At 41.9% G+C, this 20,464-nt stretch overlaps 2 protein-coding genes across 3 annotated transcripts; one reads left to right on the top strand and one right to left on the bottom strand.

Moving 5' to 3' along the window:
• Positions 1-5,632: 5,632 nt before the first annotated feature.
• LOC146616913 (uncharacterized) lies at positions 5,633-12,005 on the top strand. Of its 2 annotated transcripts, none has more exons than XM_085373383.1 (8): positions 5,633-5,678; positions 6,021-6,070; positions 6,849-6,942; positions 8,458-8,526; positions 8,610-8,678; positions 9,227-9,514; positions 10,264-10,658; positions 11,922-12,005. In XM_085373383.1, the coding sequence occupies exons 1-8, from the start codon at positions 5,633-5,635 to the stop codon at positions 12,003-12,005; spliced, it is 1,095 nt and encodes a 364-aa protein (XP_085229509.1). The 2 variants fall into 2 exon arrangements, with proteins under 2 accessions (XP_085229509.1, XP_085229508.1); XM_085373382.1 differs by having other exon boundaries at positions 9,227-9,532.
• Positions 12,006-14,090: 2,085 nt separating this feature from the next.
• On the bottom strand, positions 14,091-16,799 carry ccn2a (cellular communication network factor 2a). Its single transcript, XM_085373641.1, has 5 exons — positions 16,541-16,799; positions 16,133-16,349; positions 15,761-16,036; positions 15,455-15,666; positions 14,091-15,355 (listed from the first exon to the last, which is right to left on the bottom strand). The coding sequence occupies exons 1-5, from the start codon at positions 16,601-16,603 to the stop codon at positions 15,059-15,061; spliced, it is 1,065 nt and encodes a 354-aa protein (XP_085229767.1). The 5' UTR covers positions 16,604-16,799; the 3' UTR covers positions 14,091-15,058.
• Positions 16,800-20,464: the final 3,665 nt, after the last annotated feature.

Here is a 20,464-nt window from a genome sequence, read left to right as displayed (position 1 = left end):
CTTTTAATTCCTTTTCCCGACGCAAAACACACAGAGGGCGAAAGGAGTTTTTTAGCCATTCACCAGCATGGAGGAAATGACTGCAAACTGACAGATTTGACAACAAACAATCATTGCAATCATGCAGCCGAAATATCTGAATCTCAGAGGATGTTGGAGATGGACGAGATGAGGATAGGGGAGCTTCAGATGGTTGGGGGTTGTCTCTATAATATTGCCAGATTTTTACTAAATAAAGTGCCTGGAGATGACTGGTGTTGTGAACTGTTCTTCAAAGTGAACTGAACTGAGAAATGTGACTTTCTAATAGACCCTTTTACAGTTTTTAATTGAGATTTAAATAACTTTTCCTGCGCTAAAGACGATATACCAGTTAGACCGCATGCCTGGTAGTGGGATGTTTCTGTTTCTCCCCCATTTGGGGAGCAGACTTAGAGCATATATGTATTTTTAATAAAAAGTTTGCTTTGTACAAATTGCAAATGTTGTAATTAACAAAGCATGACGACCTACTTTTGGTTCGTGTGACTTTTATACATTCATACATAAAATATTAACGACTTTGCCTCTTTAAAAACTTCTGGGCCTTTTTTTAAAAAAAGTTTTCAGACTCATTAATTTACTCAGATTTACCTTTTTAAAAAACAAAACTTTTTTATGCTTGTTTGTTTCTGCACGCTTACTCACGCAGAGGGACCTTGGCAATGTGCCTCGATCAGCTCAGTGAAAAAAAAAATGATTTAAACATGAAAATTTGTCATTCATATCATCTGCTGTAGATTTCCCCAGACAGCTCTGACTTCTCAAACAGGGGAAGATTTAGTCACAGGTCTGCTCCTCAGATCTCCAGGCAGCTGCTGGCCCACTTTCACTGCTCCATCCTCCGGTGCCTGAAATATTATTATTATTCTTCACTAAAAGAGGGAAAGCAAACCATCAGTCATTGCACTGAACAAAAAAAAAAAAAAACGACAACAAAAAAACACTAAGTGTTGCTCATGCTGCTGGGTGCTGAGCAGTGGAGTCATTATCTTTTACCCGCAAAATGTCAGCGGTTGGCGTCAGTAGCTGAGGTGTAATCATCCAGTGCAGATGGCTGTATTGTACTCTCTGGTTAAACAGAGCCTACAATACAGAATTCACCGACTCCATTGAATCAGTGTGATTACAAAGGCAGGTGGAAACTATATTAAGGCAATCTCAGGTTACTTTAATGTGCTCAGAAATAGCAATTTACCTCCAGAATGGAAAGGAAAAGCATATGATATGTACTCAGTGTGGTGCAGCTGGGTTGTATAAGTATATCATGTGTCATATATGTAGGAACAATCATATTTGCATGGGGAAAGCCTCCCTTTTCTAACGTTTTCTTATAATAAAACGCATAACCCTTGAGGTTAGAAAGGTAATTATTTGTAATCACCTAACATGTATTTTTTCCCAAACTCTTTCAAATTTATTTGCTTTGTGCCAGTTTACTTTGTTGCTTCTTGGATGCTTCTCTTTGACGAATTTCAGTTAGTGCTTGTAGCTTTCAGATTTCATTATAACCATTTTATTGTATTCAAAGGAAACAGTCTTCATGTTTAAACAAAGCCGTCGGCACTTTACGCGGGACAAATATGGATCCTCTGGTCTAGCTCTGATGCAGATTGGCCTTTATTGTTTCTCTGAATGCATAATGAGATCTTTGGGATGTCGGTGAATGTGAAACTGCAAACAGTCCAAACGCCCCCTCCCACTTTAGAAACCTCTGCTCTGTTTGTTTTTTAATGAACATGTCAGTAACAAGATGAAAATGACCTCATGAGGACATGCACATCCAGAAGTTTTAGAATTTTCCAGTGTGCATGTCTGCTCCTTATAAATGGAGACAAAATGCTGGTACTGTTTCTGCAGTTTTAATGTATCATCATTTAATGTCAGATCTCAGGAGGCTCAGGGAAAAGGTCTTATTAAAATTCAAAGGGAGAAAAAAACAATAATAAAGCTTCACTTGGTGCAGGGTTGCCAATTCTGACACTTCTGATGTGACAAGACCGCTGGTCAGGAGGTGAATCAGACACAGATCACACACCCACCGCCTCCAACATCACAAACAACCCCCAACTCTATTTGCTCCATCGTATCTTTCGCACGCTGAAACGTCTGTAAAAAATCCAGCCCTGAAGATGTTTTCTCTGAGTTTTTTCCACACCTGCAGCTTTCATACAGCAGCGGGATCCATCAACGAGCTTTTCCAAGGTGAGAGAGTTGTGTGCATTTAGGCGGGTTTTAGCCTAGGACCCCATAGTACCTTCCATCCGTTTTCTGCAGAGGTTGTTGGAGGTTATCCCAGCTGTCACAGGGAAAGAGGCAGGGTTGATAATCTGTTGGACGGCTAATTGTGAGAGATAGCAATCCATACTCACAACCTAACATGATGCATGTCTTTAGACTGTGGGAGAAATGAGGTTTGGAGATGAAGTATACTGATGACCAGCAGTATGGCTTAGTGCTGAGAAAGAGCCCTACAGATGTTATGTTTGCTTTAAGAATGTTGATGAAGAAGAATAGAGAAGGTCAGAATGAGTTGCACTGTCTGTTGGTAGATCTAGAGAAAGAGATGAGGAAGTCAGGAGTGGCAAAGAAGTATGTCAGGGTGGTGCAGGACATGTATGAGGACAGTGATGACGTGGATAGATGGGTTAAAGGTGCGGGTGGGATTGCATCAGGGATTGCATTTGAGCTCCTTTTTGTTTTCTTTGGTGAAAAACAGACTGACAGACGCGGTCTGCCAGGAGATTCTGTGGAATAAGTGATCTGTAGCGAGAGCAGGAAGTAGGTGAAGGAGAGTCTGGGAGTAGAGGAGTAGAAGTAAAGGTAAATGAGTTCAAATAGCTGGGGTCGACCATCCAAAGCAACAGTCAGTGCACAAGAGGTGAAGATTAGTGCACAGGAAGGGGAACTTGCTGGAGACTAGTATCAGGGGTGATTTGTGACAGAAGGATAGCAGCAAGAGTGAAAAGGAAGGTTTACTAGCTGGTGGTGAGACGTGCTGTGATGCATGGTTGGGAGACAGTAGCACTGACAGAAAGACAGGTGTTTTTCATTCGAGGTGACCTGAATGGACAGGATTGTAAACAAGTACATCAGAGGAACAGCTCAGGTCAAGTGGTTTAGACACAAAGATAAAGAGGCAGGGATGAGATGGTTTGGGCATATGCAGAGCAGGGAGCTGCTAAAAGAAGAGGAAGACAAAGATCTTTTACCTCTTCATCCACAGTTGGTATCAACCTTCAACTCAGTGTTTCTTGCTATGCACTTTGGACTAACCTGATATCAGTTTCATAACAACAGAAGCAAAACATACTCAATTCTGAGTATTTGTATCTAATGACAGCTGCAGTTGTATTTAACACCTGCGTTCTGTAGTTAGCATTGTGCATGATGATTAAATGTGTTACACTGTGATAAATTTTGTCTAAATAGGTGAAAATTATTGTAGGCGTTACCAAAAGAGTGCTTCATTCAATAGATGTGTGAAGAAGGCTGTGTATTTGGCTCAGAGAAAGAGGTTGTCTGTTTTATCTGTATCAACAGGCACAATAAACTGTATGCTGTAATTATAAAATATTAATCTAGAAAGATAAATACTGCATTGTTCCTAAATATGAACAGACCTTGCAACATAGCTCAGTTTGATTTGGGTCACATGCTCACATGAGCAAATCTGGACAATGGCAGCAATAATTTTTAATAAAATATCACCAGGCAACACATTTAGGCAGTCAAGCGGCACAATCAGTAAATACAGCTTGATAATCCCTCTTTGTCCTATGGGGAATCACTCAGTGATGTTGACAGAGACACTATCATTTATTTACAATACATCCATTCTCTTGACTGCTTATCCAGTACAGGATCGAGGGGGACTGGCGCCAGCTCCCAGATCAAATAGTCTTTAAACAAGATGTGAAGGAAAAGCAGACTTCCCCCTTCAATTCTGGGGTTCACATCCCACAGAAGCTCAACTGGATTTAAATCTGGGGAATTTGAAGTCCACACTTCAAACTTGCTGTTGTGCTCCTCTAACCATTCCTGAACCATTTCTGCTTTGTGGCAGGGAGTATGATCCTACTGAAAGAGGCCACAGCTATCAGTGAATACTGTTTCCAAGGAAGGAGGGTCTGCAACAATGCTTAAGTAGGTGGTACGTATCAAAGTAATAGCTACATGGAGGGCAGAACCAAGGTTTCCCAGCAGAACATTGCCCAAAGCATCGCACTGCCTGCACAAGCCTGCTTTTTCCCCACAGTGGATCCTGTGCCAGGTGTTCCCCTGTGAGGTACACGCATCCGGCCACCCACGTGATGTAAAAGAAAGTGTGATTCATCGGACCATCAGATTGACTTCTTTTGCTCCATGGTCCAGTTCTGATATTCATCTGTCCACTGTTGGTGCTTTCCTTGGTGAACAGGGGGCAGTATGGGCATCCTGCCTGGTCTGCAGCTATGCAGCTCCATACGCAACAAACTGTGATGCACTGTGTGTTCTGACACCATCAGAACCAACATTAACTGTTTAGGTAGTTTGAGCTGCAGTAGCTCATCTGTTGGCCACACGGGCTTACCTTTGTTCCCCATGAGCATTAATGAGTCTTGACCGTCCACAATCCTGTCACTGACTCACCACTGTTCCTTCCTTGGACCACTTTTGATAGATACTGACCACAGCAGACCAGGAACATCAGCTTGTCAAACTCCTCAGATAATTACACTTGCACATTTTTCCTGCTTCTAAGAAATCAACTTTTAGAACAAAATGTTCACTTACTCTCTGACAGCTGCCATGATGAAGAGATAATCAGTAATATTTACTTCACATGTCAGTGCTTGGTGTATATATTTATATACATATAGCTATAGGTATGTGTTCAGATATACATCCATATTTTTGTGGGTGGTAATTGTGCGGATAAACATATGTATCAGGATGATGATCATCACCCTTCATATTCCTTGTTACTTATTTAAAATCCCGCCATCTGTCTACCCCCTTTATCCTGTCAGGACAAGCTGTGTTTCAGCTTGTCCTGTTTTCATTGTTGTGTGTCTTTGTCCTGTGCGGTTGTTGCTTTTTTCAAAATCAAATGTATAACATAAACCTTTTGAATCAAAGCTAAAGTTTACACAACCAAAAATTAATTTAAAAATACATATGCTTCCAGTTAAACCATACAAAGGATGAAAAACATGATCGATGCTCAAACAGCGCACGGGGATAGAGATGCTCACTTTTATACCTGAGGCACTCTGAACTGGCACACGCCCTGACAACCAGCGAGGTATGATCAGGTACAACAGCAATTATTTGTCCCAGGATGATGTCATTTCCTCTCTCCAGCTCACGCTATAAAAAGGGTGCTGTTGCGGCGAGGTCTTGGTGGAGAGACCGGAGAGGACGGAGGCTGTCGGGTCACCGATGCTGCAGAAAATCTAGCTCTCCAGAAATACCGAAAGGCGGCTAAGTTTTGTTCAGAATGCGTCCCTAATTCACCGACTTTGATTTACAGGGAAGAAACCTAACCTTCTGATAAAAGCTTCGCTATTTTTTATTATTCCTGGAGAGCTACTTCGCCTCGTTTCCAAACATGATCGCGAGAGGACTGTTCCTTTTGACAATCCTGTCTAGCTGCGGTAAGAAAAAGAACAGACAGCTAAACCTTGATGAAGTTGAGCGATATGAAGACACAGACGGTTGGTTGAAGGAAATCTGCATTAAGTATTGTGACTGCCGGGGTTCCGCACCGAGGACAGCGACAAGCGCATCTTTAATTGCAATGAATTCACCTGCGCCTTTGGCACAATTATTCTCGTTACTAAAACAACCAGAGGCTTGTAGTAACACAGCGAGTGAGGAAAGAAAAGCGCACGCGCACACACACACGCACACAAAGGAGCTGTAGGGATTATGAAAAGCATGTGAACAAATAAACATGCATGATTTTCTTTTCTCTCTGTGTTCTTGTTCTCTTGCAGTCCTTTCATTGCCAGTGACTTCGAGTCAGCTGGAGAATGAGGACGTAAAGGTAAATATTTTCTTATTGTTTTTGGTAACATTTTCTATTCTAATATTAGTTTTATTGGAGCAACAGAAAAGCAAAAAGCAAAAAAGAAACTAGTACAGGTTAGTGTTAACCTTCTTAAATCGATACTTCAGGGATATTCTTCTTGTCAGTATGACAAATAATACAAATCCACTGCATTGCCTTCTAGCTGCTCTCCAGCTGCACTCTTAAGGCACGCAGTGATTAGAAATGTTTAATCCCAATAATTTAAAGCTTTAAGCACCTTCATTGTGAGGTAAACCCACATTTGCCTTTGTAAAAATCAATAGAAAGCAATTTGAGAGCAATGGAGAGCCTTGACCTCCATGATTTTGAGGATGCTAAATCCGCTGACAGAGAGGGAGGGAGGGAGAGAGAGCTTTCCAGAATAAGGTTTGGAGAGACAAGACTGCAAAAGGGAAATGTGGATCACTTCAAAGGTCTTTTGTGAAGAAGCTGGGCACCTTTAAAAAAAAAAAAAAAAAAAAAAAAGATTGTGAAAAATTATGTATGGATGTAGTATTGGCGCAATGGGAGTTGAAATAATTTTGATCCCTCATCTAAAGAGATTTATATCTTTCAATTAGTGGCTAAGTTAGCACACAAGCTGCATTCAAAGAGTCTCAGACTCATATGCTGCTTTTGATTCAGTTTAATTCATCTTGCTTGCAACAGCAGCTTGTTTTACTGTAATTCTCACTTTTTTTGGGATCATTTGGGGACTGTCTCCCCTCTGATTCTGGATTGTGTGCATCCACAGGTGATGAAATGCATCGTGGAGGCGCTGGCAGATGTCCTATCGAGGCCACACCCCATGCCTGTCAGTCAGGAGTGTTTGGCCACACTGAAGACAGGTAAGCAAAAGAAGGAAGACAGTTCGGCAACACTGAGCATAATCAAATGTCCTTTATTATTAAAAGGGGCTGTTAGCATGGCTCAGTGCTGCAAACAACTACATTGATAGCTTAAATTAGCACAGGCAACATGCACGTAAAAAATGAGTTATTAATGAAAAAGAATTGATTTTGCAATTACGTGTTAGAATATTACCTAAAACTGAAGCATGTCGCTTCTTCTACTGCACACAGGCTGCACACACATAAGGACTGTAAGATAACCCACAGTCTGGCTATTATCTAGTCCCATCTAAAAACACCAATAAAACTTTGATTTTCACATAAAAACATTTCCCAGACTGTTGGATGGTGTTATCCTCTCTGCTGACCTTTTCTTAACATCCTCATATCTTAAACATGCTGCAGAAACACAGTGCGTTTCCTTCATATTGCCCCATCGCGGCAGTGTTTTAGGTTTTAGTTTTACATTCCATTAATCTGAGGGTCTAATCAGCTATAATGTATTTTCCCCTCTGTTGCCAAGTGCTTGCTCATCACAAAACTGATGGCTCTCTTAATCTGACTATGCTAAATGCCTTGGGATATCATATTTTCTGATTTGGCCCCATGGGAATAAAATCAAAAATGGATGTATGTTTACATCATTTCTAACCTTTACCGATTTGCGAGGGCACTGGTAGAGGTCGCTCCCTGTTTATAGATTTATACAGATTTCCCTGGTCAGTTATTATCATCATCCCCACCCTCACAGCTGTCATTCCCATATAAAAGAGCGGATTAAGAGGCCAGGCCTTGCTGGAAAAGTGCTGTATTTTAGAAGAAATCCACCGTTCTCTCGTAACGCGTGCATAGCGCTCTGATCATAAGGTTAATGGATTGATGCAGTGAATGCTGGGTAAAAGTCTGCTGCAGAGTGTTTTATTCAGAGAGGTCACTAGGACTCGGTAAAGACGATTCAGTTACATAGATGGTGTTTTACCTTGATGTCGTCCTTGTTGTATAAAAAAAAACACACACACACAAAAAAAATCGATCACAGCCTTACTCATCGAGCGTTTGCTACTGAGCGGGTGCTGTGAGCGGGAAACTGTACACCACCGTAGGGGATGGAAAGAAAGGAGAATGGAGAGGAGGAGTAAAAGGAAAAGAGAGATAACTGATTGATACAAGAACATGATACAGTACAGTGTCTCTTGCTCCTGCTGCTGCATGCTATATGCAGTGCTGTTTGTGGGTCAGCAGAAAGTCCAAGTGCTCGCTTGCTGCTGTGGGAGTCTCTGTGGGCCAAATGATTAATTGTGCTCTTGCTTTGAAAGCAGTAAATTCCAGGGCAATTAACTCTGATGAATCCACAAAAACGTGTCTCTGAATCCTTTGAAAACAGTGAAAAGGGAAAGATGTACACCTGTGATTTACCCCCTACAGCATCAATTCCCTGCCTTTTATCTGCTATTTTTTTTTCTTCTTCTTCTTCACTGTTATGTTTGCATTTTAATGTGTGTGTGTGTGCAGATGACCGACTTGTTACTATCCTTCGTCATCAAAACTTTCTGAAGGAGATGCAGGAGATCGCTGCTCAAGGTGAGTCACGGATTACTCATCTCGTTTACGTGTGCATGAAGATAAGAATGATGGAAGGCTCGAGCGACTCATTTTCATTTAAGGTGGTCGGGGGAGAGCTGATACGCCTACAGCAGCAGCACCGACCCTTCAGGCTACAGATGATGTCCCTGGTGAGCTGGACCTTCCTATACATCATGTGGTTATGCTTCTTATTTTTTATGGCGTATCTAATCGGTGGGTTAAATGCAGCAGCTGTGACAGTGATGTATAGTTTCCATTATTTATGTTTTTCAGCAAAGTCGCGCTAAAAACACATCAAAAGTGCTGAGGTAGATTTAACTTCTGCTGAGGCTCTGTGAGGGAAATAAATCAGAACATGTATGACGTCCTTCCACATAACAGCATACCTAGATTTTTTTTTTTTTTTTTTTTTTAAATCAGTGCTAGTACCAAAGTCAATCACACAATGGTAAGGTGGGAAGGAAAAACAAGAATAGCAATTTGAATGTGGTCAAAGAAGAAGATAATGGGCTTTGTTTTTTTTGTTTTTTAAATTGTCTGGGTTACATATGCCTCCTACTGTCAATCAAAAACATGGGGGTAACAACAATAAACCCCATAATAAACTGTAGTACTTTTGTGTAAGCGCCTTCTTTTAACATCACTAGAAAATCAATTTCTTCTAGTAAATTAAATCCCCACTCTCCCCTATTTTCAGATCGATCCATGTTGGAGGCTTTAGGAGGCCCCGGCGAACGATCTATCCTGTCCAAGAGGACGGGAGCTGGAAAAGATGAAAAGGAAGCAGGCATGGAAGACGGCGAGTTGCAGGGGGACAATGAAGCTGAAGAAGTGCAGGTGAAACGGGAGAGTGATGAAAGCCCGGGAAGCCACGTCTCTGAGTCTGCAGAGGAGTGGCGGGAGGGCGAGGATGAAAAGAGGGAGGAAGATGAAGAAGGCTATGACAAGAAGCGAGCAGAGGAGATTTCAGAAGAGGAGAGCAAAGGCAAGCACACATTTCCTGGTCCTTCTTTGAAATTTATGTGTTATAAAGTAAAAGTAGCATAAGGAAATTGGAAAAGGAGATCGAGAGTTTGGCATCTAAAGATGCAGTCGAGTTTTTTATTTTGATAACACAGGCCACTCAAAGCAAATGAAAAGATGTAACATTAATGGTAGAAGCAGGATCTTAAGACAGAGACAGCGGTGAAACAAAAACTGCCTTGTAAATGGAAACTGCTTGCTATCTCAGGGCTGGCTGATTGATGGAAGCACTTCCATCTACATGATGAATCTCAGCCCCCTCACTCGCAGGGGAGCGAGGCCAGCACGGCTGGCAAAATGACAGCTCGTCAACAGGAATGAATGAGTAGCTCACTGTTGGAAAATTCAAGCGCTCGGTTACAACTGCAGTCATCTCGCCGTACTCTCTAAAGTTATCAAGACTGCAATCAGCTCGTTCTATCTCTGCAATGTTCAACAGAGAAATTGTTTTATTTTGAGTACAATGAAATAGTGATACTGATTCTGCAAAATGAAGCTTCAGCCAAGTCATCTGATCGCTTCAGCCATGCTGATAATTCCCATAAAGCATTGCTAGCACTACTGAGGTCCAGTGCTGCCAGCTGGCAAGAAATATTTCATTACAAGAAGTGGAATCTTGCTGATGGTGGAGACTTTTCTGGCAGCGGCCTAGCAGAGGTGTTTCAGTGAGAAAAATAATAAAAATAAATCTTATTCTTTTCATATTCCCAGATGATGGATCGGATGAGAAGAGAGACGCACGCAGAAAGAAATCAAAAGACGAAACATCCGATGAAGAGGAAGAGATGACCAAGAGGCTCTCACTCTTCCATAAAAACAAGGGCAAAGAGGAAGGACGTCAGGAGGAGACAAAGCGAGGGAACAGGGAGAGCTTACAGCAGTGGACCAAGGCAACCAAGCCTTTGCTGCTGAAGAAGAAAGCAGCCACAAAGGAGGAGCAACATGAAGTGCCTCATCATTCAAAAGAGATAGCGGAGGAAAAGGAGGAGAAGAAAAGAAATGCTCAGAAGAGTCCAGAGGAGAAGGAGCTGCAGATGATTGCTCGAAGAGCACCGGAGGAGAGGAGGGGGTTGGAGGAAGAAGGGAGCGCCAGCAGAAAGTCAGAGGTGCTCGTTCCCCTTCTTTTGTGAGATTCACGGTCTGAGAAACAAAAATAAAAAGTGCTAAATCGCTTAAAGGAATCTTTCCACATGCCTAGGAGATATAGCAAGCCACAACTTGGCTTAAAATAAAAACTGGAAATTGTTTTTATATAACCTCCAATAAAACCGCTAATTAATAATGACACAAACAAGAACACCGAGAGCATAAAGAGGATACTTAAACTACTTAAAAGTTTTATGATGTTTTTATTACAACATGGTGACGTCAGCCTGTTACAGCATCGCTGTGGCATTGTAAGGTGACGTGCTGGAAAAATAAAGAGTCCAAACATATTGTTGTAAAGCTGATAAGACAAGATATAAAAAAATATGTTTAAAGTTATACTGATTTTTTTACATTTGGTGTGAGCTTGACTACGACATAACTTTCACCAAAGTGAAATCATCTCAAGCTGTTATTGGGTGTCTTCCATCAAACAAAATGTGAACATTAAATCTTGAAAACTGTGGACGCTAGACTGCTAACAAACAGACAAACAAACAACCGATTACGTACTCCCTCCATTTTGGGGGTAAAACAACAAGGAGTGTTTGATTATCTTTTTGGGAGTTAAACCATAGATCTTAGAGATGGACATCTCCGTTCTGTGTTGTTCAGCTATAAGAGTATACCAAAGAACATCATGTCGCATTCAATAAGCTGTGAAACCAGTGATTGAGACCACAGATGCATCAGAAAACTTGATCAAAGGAACCAAAGTCTAGATTTCCATCAGATATCTGCCCAACCAGACTTCTTTTTGAAATCACAGGGGTCGCCCCCTGCTGGCCATTAGAAAGAATGCAGAATGTTCCTCTTAGAACTAGGAGTTGCATCCATCTTTGATATACAGTGTATGGCTGTTTCTAGTCTAATGATACATTCATATTTAGATATGAGGGATTTCTCTCAGCAAGTAAGAAGGAAATCCTTCCTGAATGCAATGAAATTGTTCCTCAGGATGTTTTACCTGTTTGCTTCTAAAGCAGGATTCTTCCTACAGCTTGACTCCCTGCAATATCTTGAAAGGAAGCTATTTACACTGCAATAGCCTTGATGGATGCAAACTGCAACACAGTTGTTATTAAATTGAAGGTAAAGGATGCCATTCTGGACGTTATCTGCGCTCTCTCTAATAGATAGGACATTCGAGCCACGAATAAATATGATTGTTTGCACTGCTGGTGTCCCTTCTCTCACACGCTGCCTTCTCATTATACCTGCAGGAGCCTGAGATTGAAAGTCTGGCAGCCATCGAGTCAGAGCTTGAAAATGTTGCCCAGAAACTCCATGAGCTGCGGCGAGGCTGAGAGAAATCAAAAGGGGGAGAGAGAGAGAGAGAGAGGGAGAGAGAGAGATTGGAACAAAGTTTGACACCGCAACCTCCTCTGCCTCCTCGTCCTCCTCCGCTTTACCAGCTGCCTGGTTTCCACAGAGCGTGTGAATGTGTGACAAGATTTTTGTCTTTCCGCTATTTTTCCTGAGGAGGCCCGACCGCCGCAGCCTCACTCGTGACGTTCACATAGAGTAGCATACAGTAGATGCACATTGCAGCTAGACGTGCATACTAACAACACACAAGTGCGCGCGTACCGTGCATTTGCGTGCGTAACATTTCAGAAGATTTCCGAAGAAAGGCTACTTGTTCAGCTTCATTTTCTCCGACAATCACGTCTCTGTTTCTGTAAACGTATCTCTTCTGCTTTTTAGATTATCTCAACGGTGCGCACTGATTCATTGTGAAAGGTTAAGGCAAATCCAGGTATACACCTACAAGGTGAGGTTGTACAGTAATGGCATGTATACATGTACAAAGCTCTTTCTGGAATGCGCATTTACTTACAAAGTTAAAGATAGAGAAGACTTAGATGATTGTCATAGATGCAGTTGATGCAAATCAAGCCAAGGCAATAAGTGATTTTTAGCGGATTAATGTCTGGGGTGTGATCTGTACTGAATTTATGTAAGAAAATCAATAAATTGAATAGTTTATCTGGAATTCTCTATTTGGTGACTGTTTTTCATGCCTCTAAAGTCAGCTTATTATTAACATATTAAAGGGAGAGTATTAAGAGTCATTACAGGACCATCACACTGTATAGATTGATCTACACAACCCACACAAACCTATAGGATCCACTGCAAACTTAAATTACAAGTGTAGATACAGTCTGTGCTTGCTTGTGGGCGACAACGCTGACAACATGAATCATCAGCATGACACACAGGCTGTTGACACATTCTTTTTCAACGGGCAATTTAACCTTTGTTTTGGCAGCAATATGAAAATTCTTTGGTTGTTACTATTAAGAAGAAAATATCTAGAGTAGATATTATCATACAGTGTTAGCTGGGTTTTTTTTAAATGCTGCATTTTAACAGCAATATGTCAAGAGCTGCCGAGCGAAACATGGACTGGAAGGAGTCAAGAACACAATGTGGGCAGTGGAGAAACTAAAATGTGAAAGTTCTGCTTTCTTTGGCAACTCGAGTAAATATAGCTACTGTAGGCATGACTCGAAATTGAATCATGTACAGTCAGACAAATGCAGTCTTGGAAAGCCTGAATACTGCATCTGAAGGTAGGTTTTGCACAGAAAATTCAACAGAAAAATTTAGTTACTGAACATAATCCGAGATCAGATAACAGTGACAATGGGGATAGTGTTTACTGGATATTTTGTATTAGTTATATTTGGAACTTTGCATCTCTACACTATTCAGCCAGCTGTTACAAATATAGTTCAGGGTTTTTAAGGTTGTGAAAGGGCACCAGATGGCAGCATTAGACCATCTCTTACCTCTTTTTTTCAAAGGCGAGAAACGCAACAGCATGATTAAAATGCACAATGGTCATGTTTGCATGGACTCTTTTCCATTTTCCTTTATGTGTGTTACAAAAATAACTAGAAAACACATGAATAAATGCATATGCCATTAAACTTAAAACATCCTCTCTTATATTTGTCTGCTTTTATGTACATAATTTAATTGCATGACACACAGCTTTCTTGAGTGCTTGCACTGCACCATGTTGCATAAAACCAGCACGAATATGTAAGGCATCCATGTCGTAGATAAATGGAGGGATTTTTATAGATTACTTCAATTAGCTAAACAAAGACATCCTTTATGTTGAAGGCCTCTTTAAATCACTTGAGCCTGAAGGCCTGCTCCGATGACTGAGGCTATTTTTTTTCTGAGTGAGTGATGCACGAGTTCATATGGTGTCAAAACCTAACAGTTTAGCAGAGCTACGGTTAAATGTGCTTTCAAATGTCGGCTGAAAGCCAAGAGCTAATGAAGCCGTTGTGGAGCTGGATCTCAGTCTCGGATCAAAGTTAAAGACAGACCAGTTCATGTTTGTATAAAAAATATAAGATTTTATTTCCAGCTACAAAGTCAAACATGTAACATTTTTGTCACACTTCTCAATAAAATAGTAAAAAATAACCAAAAATACACCACTGATACATTTTGAAGCACAGAAAACATTTTGGCTTTTTAAATTAACTTAAACTGTACACATATATACAAAGTATATACATCAGTATTTTTTTAAAGGAATGAAATTACAATTCTTCCAGTCTCTTCTTCTTCTATTTTTGTACAAAATAGACATTTTGTTCCTGTAGATGCTTTTTTCCCCCTCCTTCTGACCTGAATCAGTAATAGTCAAAATGTTTTTTTTCTTCTTTTCTCAGTGCCGTGGCAAAGCCCACTGTACTCCATTATCTAACCCTAAACTCAGCATGCTGCTTGCTTTCTCATCCAGGGCAGAAACTCTGACCTTTCCTCTACTCTGTAAGCAAAGTGAAAAGCGTACACACAGACAAGGCTAAAATTTAGACACGCACACACACAGACACACACATACAAGGACACATTCAGACCTGTTTGGACAGGGAAACACTGGCCTGCTGTGGACTGCATGCTCCCTCTACAGCTGCTTAGAGTTTACAGGTCTGGTCTTGGACTGGGAGGGTGGAGGGACTTATTAGACACCTCATTTAGAGAGGAGGTCAACGTTTAGATAAGGTATAAAATGCACACAGTAAAATGGACGGGTTTGTAAAAAGGCTTTCAAGGGAAATGGGCGGAAACCTGACAGCAGGTTTGTCAAAAAAAAAAAGAAGTTATAGTGCAGGGATCTTTTGGAGCTGCTAAGCAACCCTCTGTCTGAGTCTATGAGGCTGATGTTCATCAGCTGTACAAAACATACAGGCACTAAGACGAGCGCCTGGGCTACTTTTACAATGAGAAAATGGCAAAATAAAACATGATAAACATATATACTGAGCTGCAAAATGAGATGGAGTTGTGTTTGTTTTCAAGTCAAAAGCGCCTATCGTCCAGGAGCGGCTCACGCCATGTCTCCCATCATCTTCTTGTAATACATGGATTCGAAGATGTCGTTCTCCCCGGGGCAGTTGTAGTGGCAGGCACAGGACTTGATGAACATCATGTGCTTCTTCATGACTTCTCCATCAGGACATTTGAACTCCATGGGCAGGGTGGTGGTCCTGTGTGGGGTGCAGCAGCGGCCGTCCAGGCAGACGCCGCAGAACTTTGGCCTGTAGGACTTGGTGGTGGTGCAGCCAGAGATCTCAAACTTCATGGGTTTGGAGACTCTCGGAGTACGGATGCACTTTTTCCCTTTCTACAGGAGGAAAAAAAGAGGAAAGAGCAACTTCAGCAGGGTTTCTTTTACTGATATGCCCAAAGGTCACGAGTGTGGTGCTGTTTAACGAGAACTCACCCTAATGCTCTGCTCCAGCTGAGACTCGCATGGTCTCACCATGCACAGCCGGGTCTGTTTTTCTAGGCGGCATTCACGGTTATCGTTGGTGACCCTGGTAGATACTCCCAGGCCGCATGTCTTCGAGCAGGCGCTCCATTCAGTCGTCTGAACCAGGCAGTTCTCTCTCATCATAAAAGGATCTGGGCCATAGGTCTCCTCCTTCCTGTATGCTGTAAACACAGGAGGAAACGCTGGGTTAGAAAAACTGTGCTAATTATGCTGTAACCTGCTGTAGCCTTGTGTTCTTCAAAAACAGACACTTACCAGACAAAACAGGGCCCATGAAGCTTTTTGTGGTGGGAGTTTCATTCTCCTTTGTGTCGGAAGAACCACATTCCCACTCCTCACAACACTTTCCAGGCACTTTCACACGCCTTGGGTTGGGGCAGTCTGGGCTGGGCAGCCGGATGTCCATGGAGCAAAGAGGCACACAACCGATGGCTCCGTCCAGACAGGTACACTGGTACTTGCAGCTGCTCTGGAAAGTCTCTCCACTCCTGTACACCGTTCCGCCAAACACACAAGTGGCTCCGTCTCGAGCTGTCAAGTAGAATTTGCAAGAGAAGGGTCATAATTTGCTTCATACATTGGATTTATTGCAGACGTCATAGAAAAGATCAGCCATGAGTGGCACACCTGTGCAAACTCCTATGCGTCTGTTGTTGGGAGCTCCGAAGTCACAGTAGAGGCCTTTGTGCGGGTCACAGACGTCTTTCTCAGTGCAGAGCTCCCCCATCTGTTTGGCACACACCCTGCAGCAGCCACAGCCATCCAGCACCAGGCTGACACCTGGGGGGCACTGAGGAGGGGTGGACGGGCACGAACACTGGCCGCTGCACTCCTGACCTGCAGCCTGAAAACAGGCACACACACAGACACATTCTCTGGTAAATATCATGCCCACGTTGTGTGCTAGAAACACAGACACACATCCAACACACTGGCTCTTAAGACAAGTTTAAAGCACTGGCTTCACCATTCAAGTCCAGCTAAAGCCAAAGCCTACACCAAAACACTAAAATGAATTATTTTTTTCTGACTTACCATGTAGGAAAGCATGATGCACAGCAGAGGCAGCAAAATCATTTTCTTCATCTCAGCAACCATCTTCTCTTGTCTTTAGTAATTAATTTAGATTCTTCCAAAAACACCTTCTCGGAAAAAGTCGTCCTTTAGCGTCAGAGTTTTGAGCTTGAGAAACTTTTCTGATCAAATTGATCTCTTGTCTTGTTCCCAACTGCTGCTCCGGCTCACTGTCTTTTTTATTTTTCCTTTCTTGGTGAAAGCTAGAGTTTAGCTTCGGTAGAAGAGTTGATCTGAGTTCTGACTGCAGAGTGGAGCCTCCTTTATACCCGCTGGCCCTCGCAGCACGTCACTGGGGGCTGAATGGAGAGCCAGCCCTGGACAAACATGGACATACTTGGCATTCTTTCCTCGCTTCCTGCCCCCCACTCCAGACATCCCACATTCCTGCTGTCTGAAGGCAAGGCTCTGCTGCTCGGCCAAACAACACCGTCTCTCTCTCAGAGCACCTTTCATCTGGATTGGGAGGTTAAGTCTGGTTACAGTCCTGAGACCCCACACTGGGAATTCCTAAAGACTGACTTCACAAACAGACAGCCAGTACCTATAAATATTAATTTTTCAAAAAGAAAGAAAAGGGGAAAGGCAGCAACAGTTCAAAAGTGAACCCTCAAATAACTTGATGAGGAGGAAGGACAGTGGAAATAAAACAGGTAGAAGCTCATAAGCAGAAACATACAATAATTAAACAAACTCCAAGAAGTTTAATATGTGGTTAAAACTTTAAGCCCACAACAGCATTCCTCAGCCCTGGCTTCAAAGGCACATGACAGCATGTACTTTAGTACGTTAACAGCAAGCGGTTAGTGAAAGGAAATTCATTTGAGTCAATAACTTGAGCTGGTTATTTGTCAAGGTGCTTGTTCCAGCACAGAGACCTGGTAGCTGTTGTCTAGAGACTTTGTCTTCTATGCCCATGTGGTTATTTCTGAGACACTGCAGCGGCATTCTTGTGCACTGACATCAGTGGCTGGACTGCAGATTTGATGATTAGCTACTCTTTTAAACACATTATCATTAAGAACTCATTACCGTGAATGAAGCGTTTTGTTTCTGAATCCCTCCTCATGTGCTGTACGTGATATACCTGACCTGATTCCCTCCAGACTCTCTCAGTGAATTTGTTCTGCAGATAGAGACTCATCCGAATGTGGAGCAACTCAGAGAGGTTTCTTTGCTTGAGTAACAGTGCCAGTTCCAAAGTACAGAAATAACTGATTATGAGTAAAAGTTGTGATTTTTTTAAAAGTATTACCGGCTTATTATTATTGAAAATTTGCCCTTTGTGCTAATAATGGCAACTGTCAGTGACAGAACCTGCAGTTCCACATATAACCACATGAGGCTGACACCAAGAGCAGTTCAGCATGGTGGAGGGGTGGTGAGCACCTCACATCAGGAAGGTCCTGAATGTCAATACAGGACTGGGCCTTTTTGTGTGGAGTTGCATATATGCATGTTCTCCCTGTGTCTGCGTGGGTTTTCTGCAGGATCTGCAGGTTTTCTGCCATCTTCCTCCCAAAGAAGTGCATGAGGTTAGGTTAATTAGGATTTTTAATTTGGCTGTGAATGTGAATCATTGCTTATCTCTATGTTAGCCCTGCAACAGGCTGGTGAACATTTCTGTACTTTGCTTTGCTTCATTGGCCAGTAAAGATAGTGGATGCATAGTCTTCACAACAGGTTTTCGGGCTTTCAAAGGTTCTTTGGAGATTGGGTGCTTTTTCACTATTATCAATCCATTCTTTGTACCTGACTGTTTTATGAGGAAAAAATACACAAGCACAACAAGGGCACCAAACTCAATAGCTGAACCAGTGTTGTGTCTACACATAACAGACAACCAATTTTATATTCTATCTTCAGGCACTTTGTTACTAGCAGCTTCAAAATGCATCATTCAGTCCCATCTCTTACATTGTTGAATCTGCAAAATATTCCACACATAACACAGTTTGACAACCATGAAATAGTAAAATTTTTAGCCAACAAGGTGATTCTCAAAGCTCTAGTAGCTGAAAACTTGCCGTATCTTGGTATGATGTGCAGTGTGTTCTTAACAAAATTTGAGGAAAAGGACCTAAGAGATGCATATGGCCCTTCTGGTGATTCATTCATGATTCATTTAAAACTCTTCAGAGATGCTCTCAGTGGAAGTGGAAGTGGTTCTGAAGGAAATCATACACAGAGAAGTGTCAAGTTACCTAAGAACCAAACTGAAAATCAGTGTAAAAAGGTCTCTAATTTTCATGCTTTTGGTAAAAAAGAATCAACAAATATTAAAATAATCAACAAGATGTACAGAGGTGGTCAGGAGAAGTACAACAATGAGTGTCTACAGCCATCTGTAAAACACGGTGGAGGCTCTATCAGGATTTGGGATTGCATTTCACCCAGAGCATTTTGATCCACCATGCAATACCATCTGGAAGGTGATTGTCAACAGATTCATTTTTCAGCATGACAGTGATCCCAAACACACTGCTAATGTAATAAAAGCATACCTGGATGGAAAAACACACAATGGAACACAGTCAGTGATGGACTGGTTTCCCCGGAGTCCAGACCTCATCATTTTTTAAGCACTGTGGGATCATCTTGAAAGAGAACAGAACAAAAGGCAGCCAACATCCAAAGAAGAGCTTTAAATGTCTTTTAAGAAGCCTGGAGAACTACTCCTGAAGACTACTGAAATACAAACATGAAAAGAAGGTTTGCCTAAGAGAGTTCAGGCTGAGTTAATTATGATTTTCCTAGCAAAATATCTAGAAATGATGGACGGTTAAAGACTTTTGCATGGCACTTTTTATTTTACCCTTGTCAACTACATTAGGACTTAACATTATCCATGTCTAGGAGTGAGTGGGCCAGTAAGTGGTAATTAGTAGGTATCAGACCCATAGAGTCCCTGAATGCACCTTGCTAACCTATACAGGTGATAAACACAGCCTGTTAATATTGTGGCAAAAGTGGCAAAAGTGACTTAGTTACTGTCACTGTTTTTGCTTTGTTATTTAAAAAGATAGAAAGTTTTTACACCACGGCTAAATCTAAATTTATCTGGCAACCTGGCCAATATTCATCAAACAGTTAAAAGAATGCATCCAGTGTACATCCTGCTCATTATCCTAATGGTCAGTTTTCTGAGTTACCTGAGCTGAATAAGCAGCTCAGCCAAGGTATGCAGGACAAGTATTAAGGGAACAAAGACTAATGTTCTCAGTCCAAGTGGCACTTCCCGAAATGGATGTTTGTTGATTTGAGTCTTAGGCGGCTTTTCTTACTTCCCGAAAGACAACATTTTTCAGAGGATTCTGAAAAGGCCGGAGATTTTGTTTCACATCTGACAAGAAGTTTTGACTGCATTTGGTCTTAGTCAGGATAAATGATGATTACAAATCCTGACTGCAGTGAAAGTGCAGCCTGGCCCACGAAGACCCATGAGGCAAATACGAGAAGAACAAAGGCTTCTCACCTGCCTAATGAGGTTTAGTCTATGAGAAACTTGAAAGGCCAGGTGTGCCATGTCCCTGGCCAGGCTTATTTTATTACATCAAACCCCAAAGTGGAGATTGCAGGAAAGGGCCGAGACGGAGGTTTGTGTATTTTTTTTTTTTTTTCAAAAAAAAAAGGGGGGATCACACACCAGGCTAGACTCTTATGAAAGGCCGCCCTGCTCCTGCTCCAGCCAGCGAATCGGAAATGAAAAACTCCCAGAGAAACCTGGAGCTGAAAGAATGTGAGTGAGAAAGCCAGCAGACTGGGCTGTTACTACAGAGGAAGTTTCCCCATATAAGGGCGTCTGCTCTTTTCCTAATAAGGATATGTTCTCTCTCTGTGCTGGCTCAGTACAGTAGGGACTCCTGGACCACAGTTGTGAGAGAA

Source organism: Diplotaxodon limnothrissa, linkage group LG15 (assembly GCF_057381915.1).
Source record: "Diplotaxodon limnothrissa isolate DT_005_m linkage group LG15, D_limnothrissa_male_GT1.1, whole genome shotgun sequence".
In the NCBI taxonomy this organism is placed as follows: Eukaryota; Metazoa; Chordata; class Actinopteri; order Cichliformes; family Cichlidae; genus Diplotaxodon; species Diplotaxodon limnothrissa.
Note: the sequence above shows the minus strand (reverse complement) of the source record. Positions and strands in the feature narration are given on the sequence as shown.

Bases quoted from the DNA above. Each gene is read 5' to 3' on its own strand.
- ccn2a (XM_085373641.1), bottom strand. From the start codon at position 16,603: ATGGTTGCTGAGATGAAGAAAATGATTTTGCTGCCTCTGCTGTGCATC. The intron at 16,350-16,540 runs GTAAGTCAGAAA...GCCTGTTTTCAG, and splicing joins GCATCATGCTTTCCTACATG to GCTGCAGGTCAGGAGTGCAG. The intron at 15,667-15,760 runs GTAAGTGTCTGT...CTGTGTTTACAG, and splicing joins CATGGGCCCTGTTTTGTCTG to CATACAGGAAGGAGGAGACC.
- LOC146616913 (XM_085373382.1), top strand. From the start codon at position 5,633: ATGATCGCGAGAGGACTGTTCCTTTTGACAATCCTGTCTAGCTGCG. The intron at 5,679-6,020 runs GTAAGAAAAAGA...GTTCTCTTGCAG, and splicing joins GACAATCCTGTCTAGCTGCG to TCCTTTCATTGCCAGTGACT. The intron at 6,071-6,848 runs GTAAATATTTTC...GTGCATCCACAG, and splicing joins TGGAGAATGAGGACGTAAAG to GTGATGAAATGCATCGTGGA.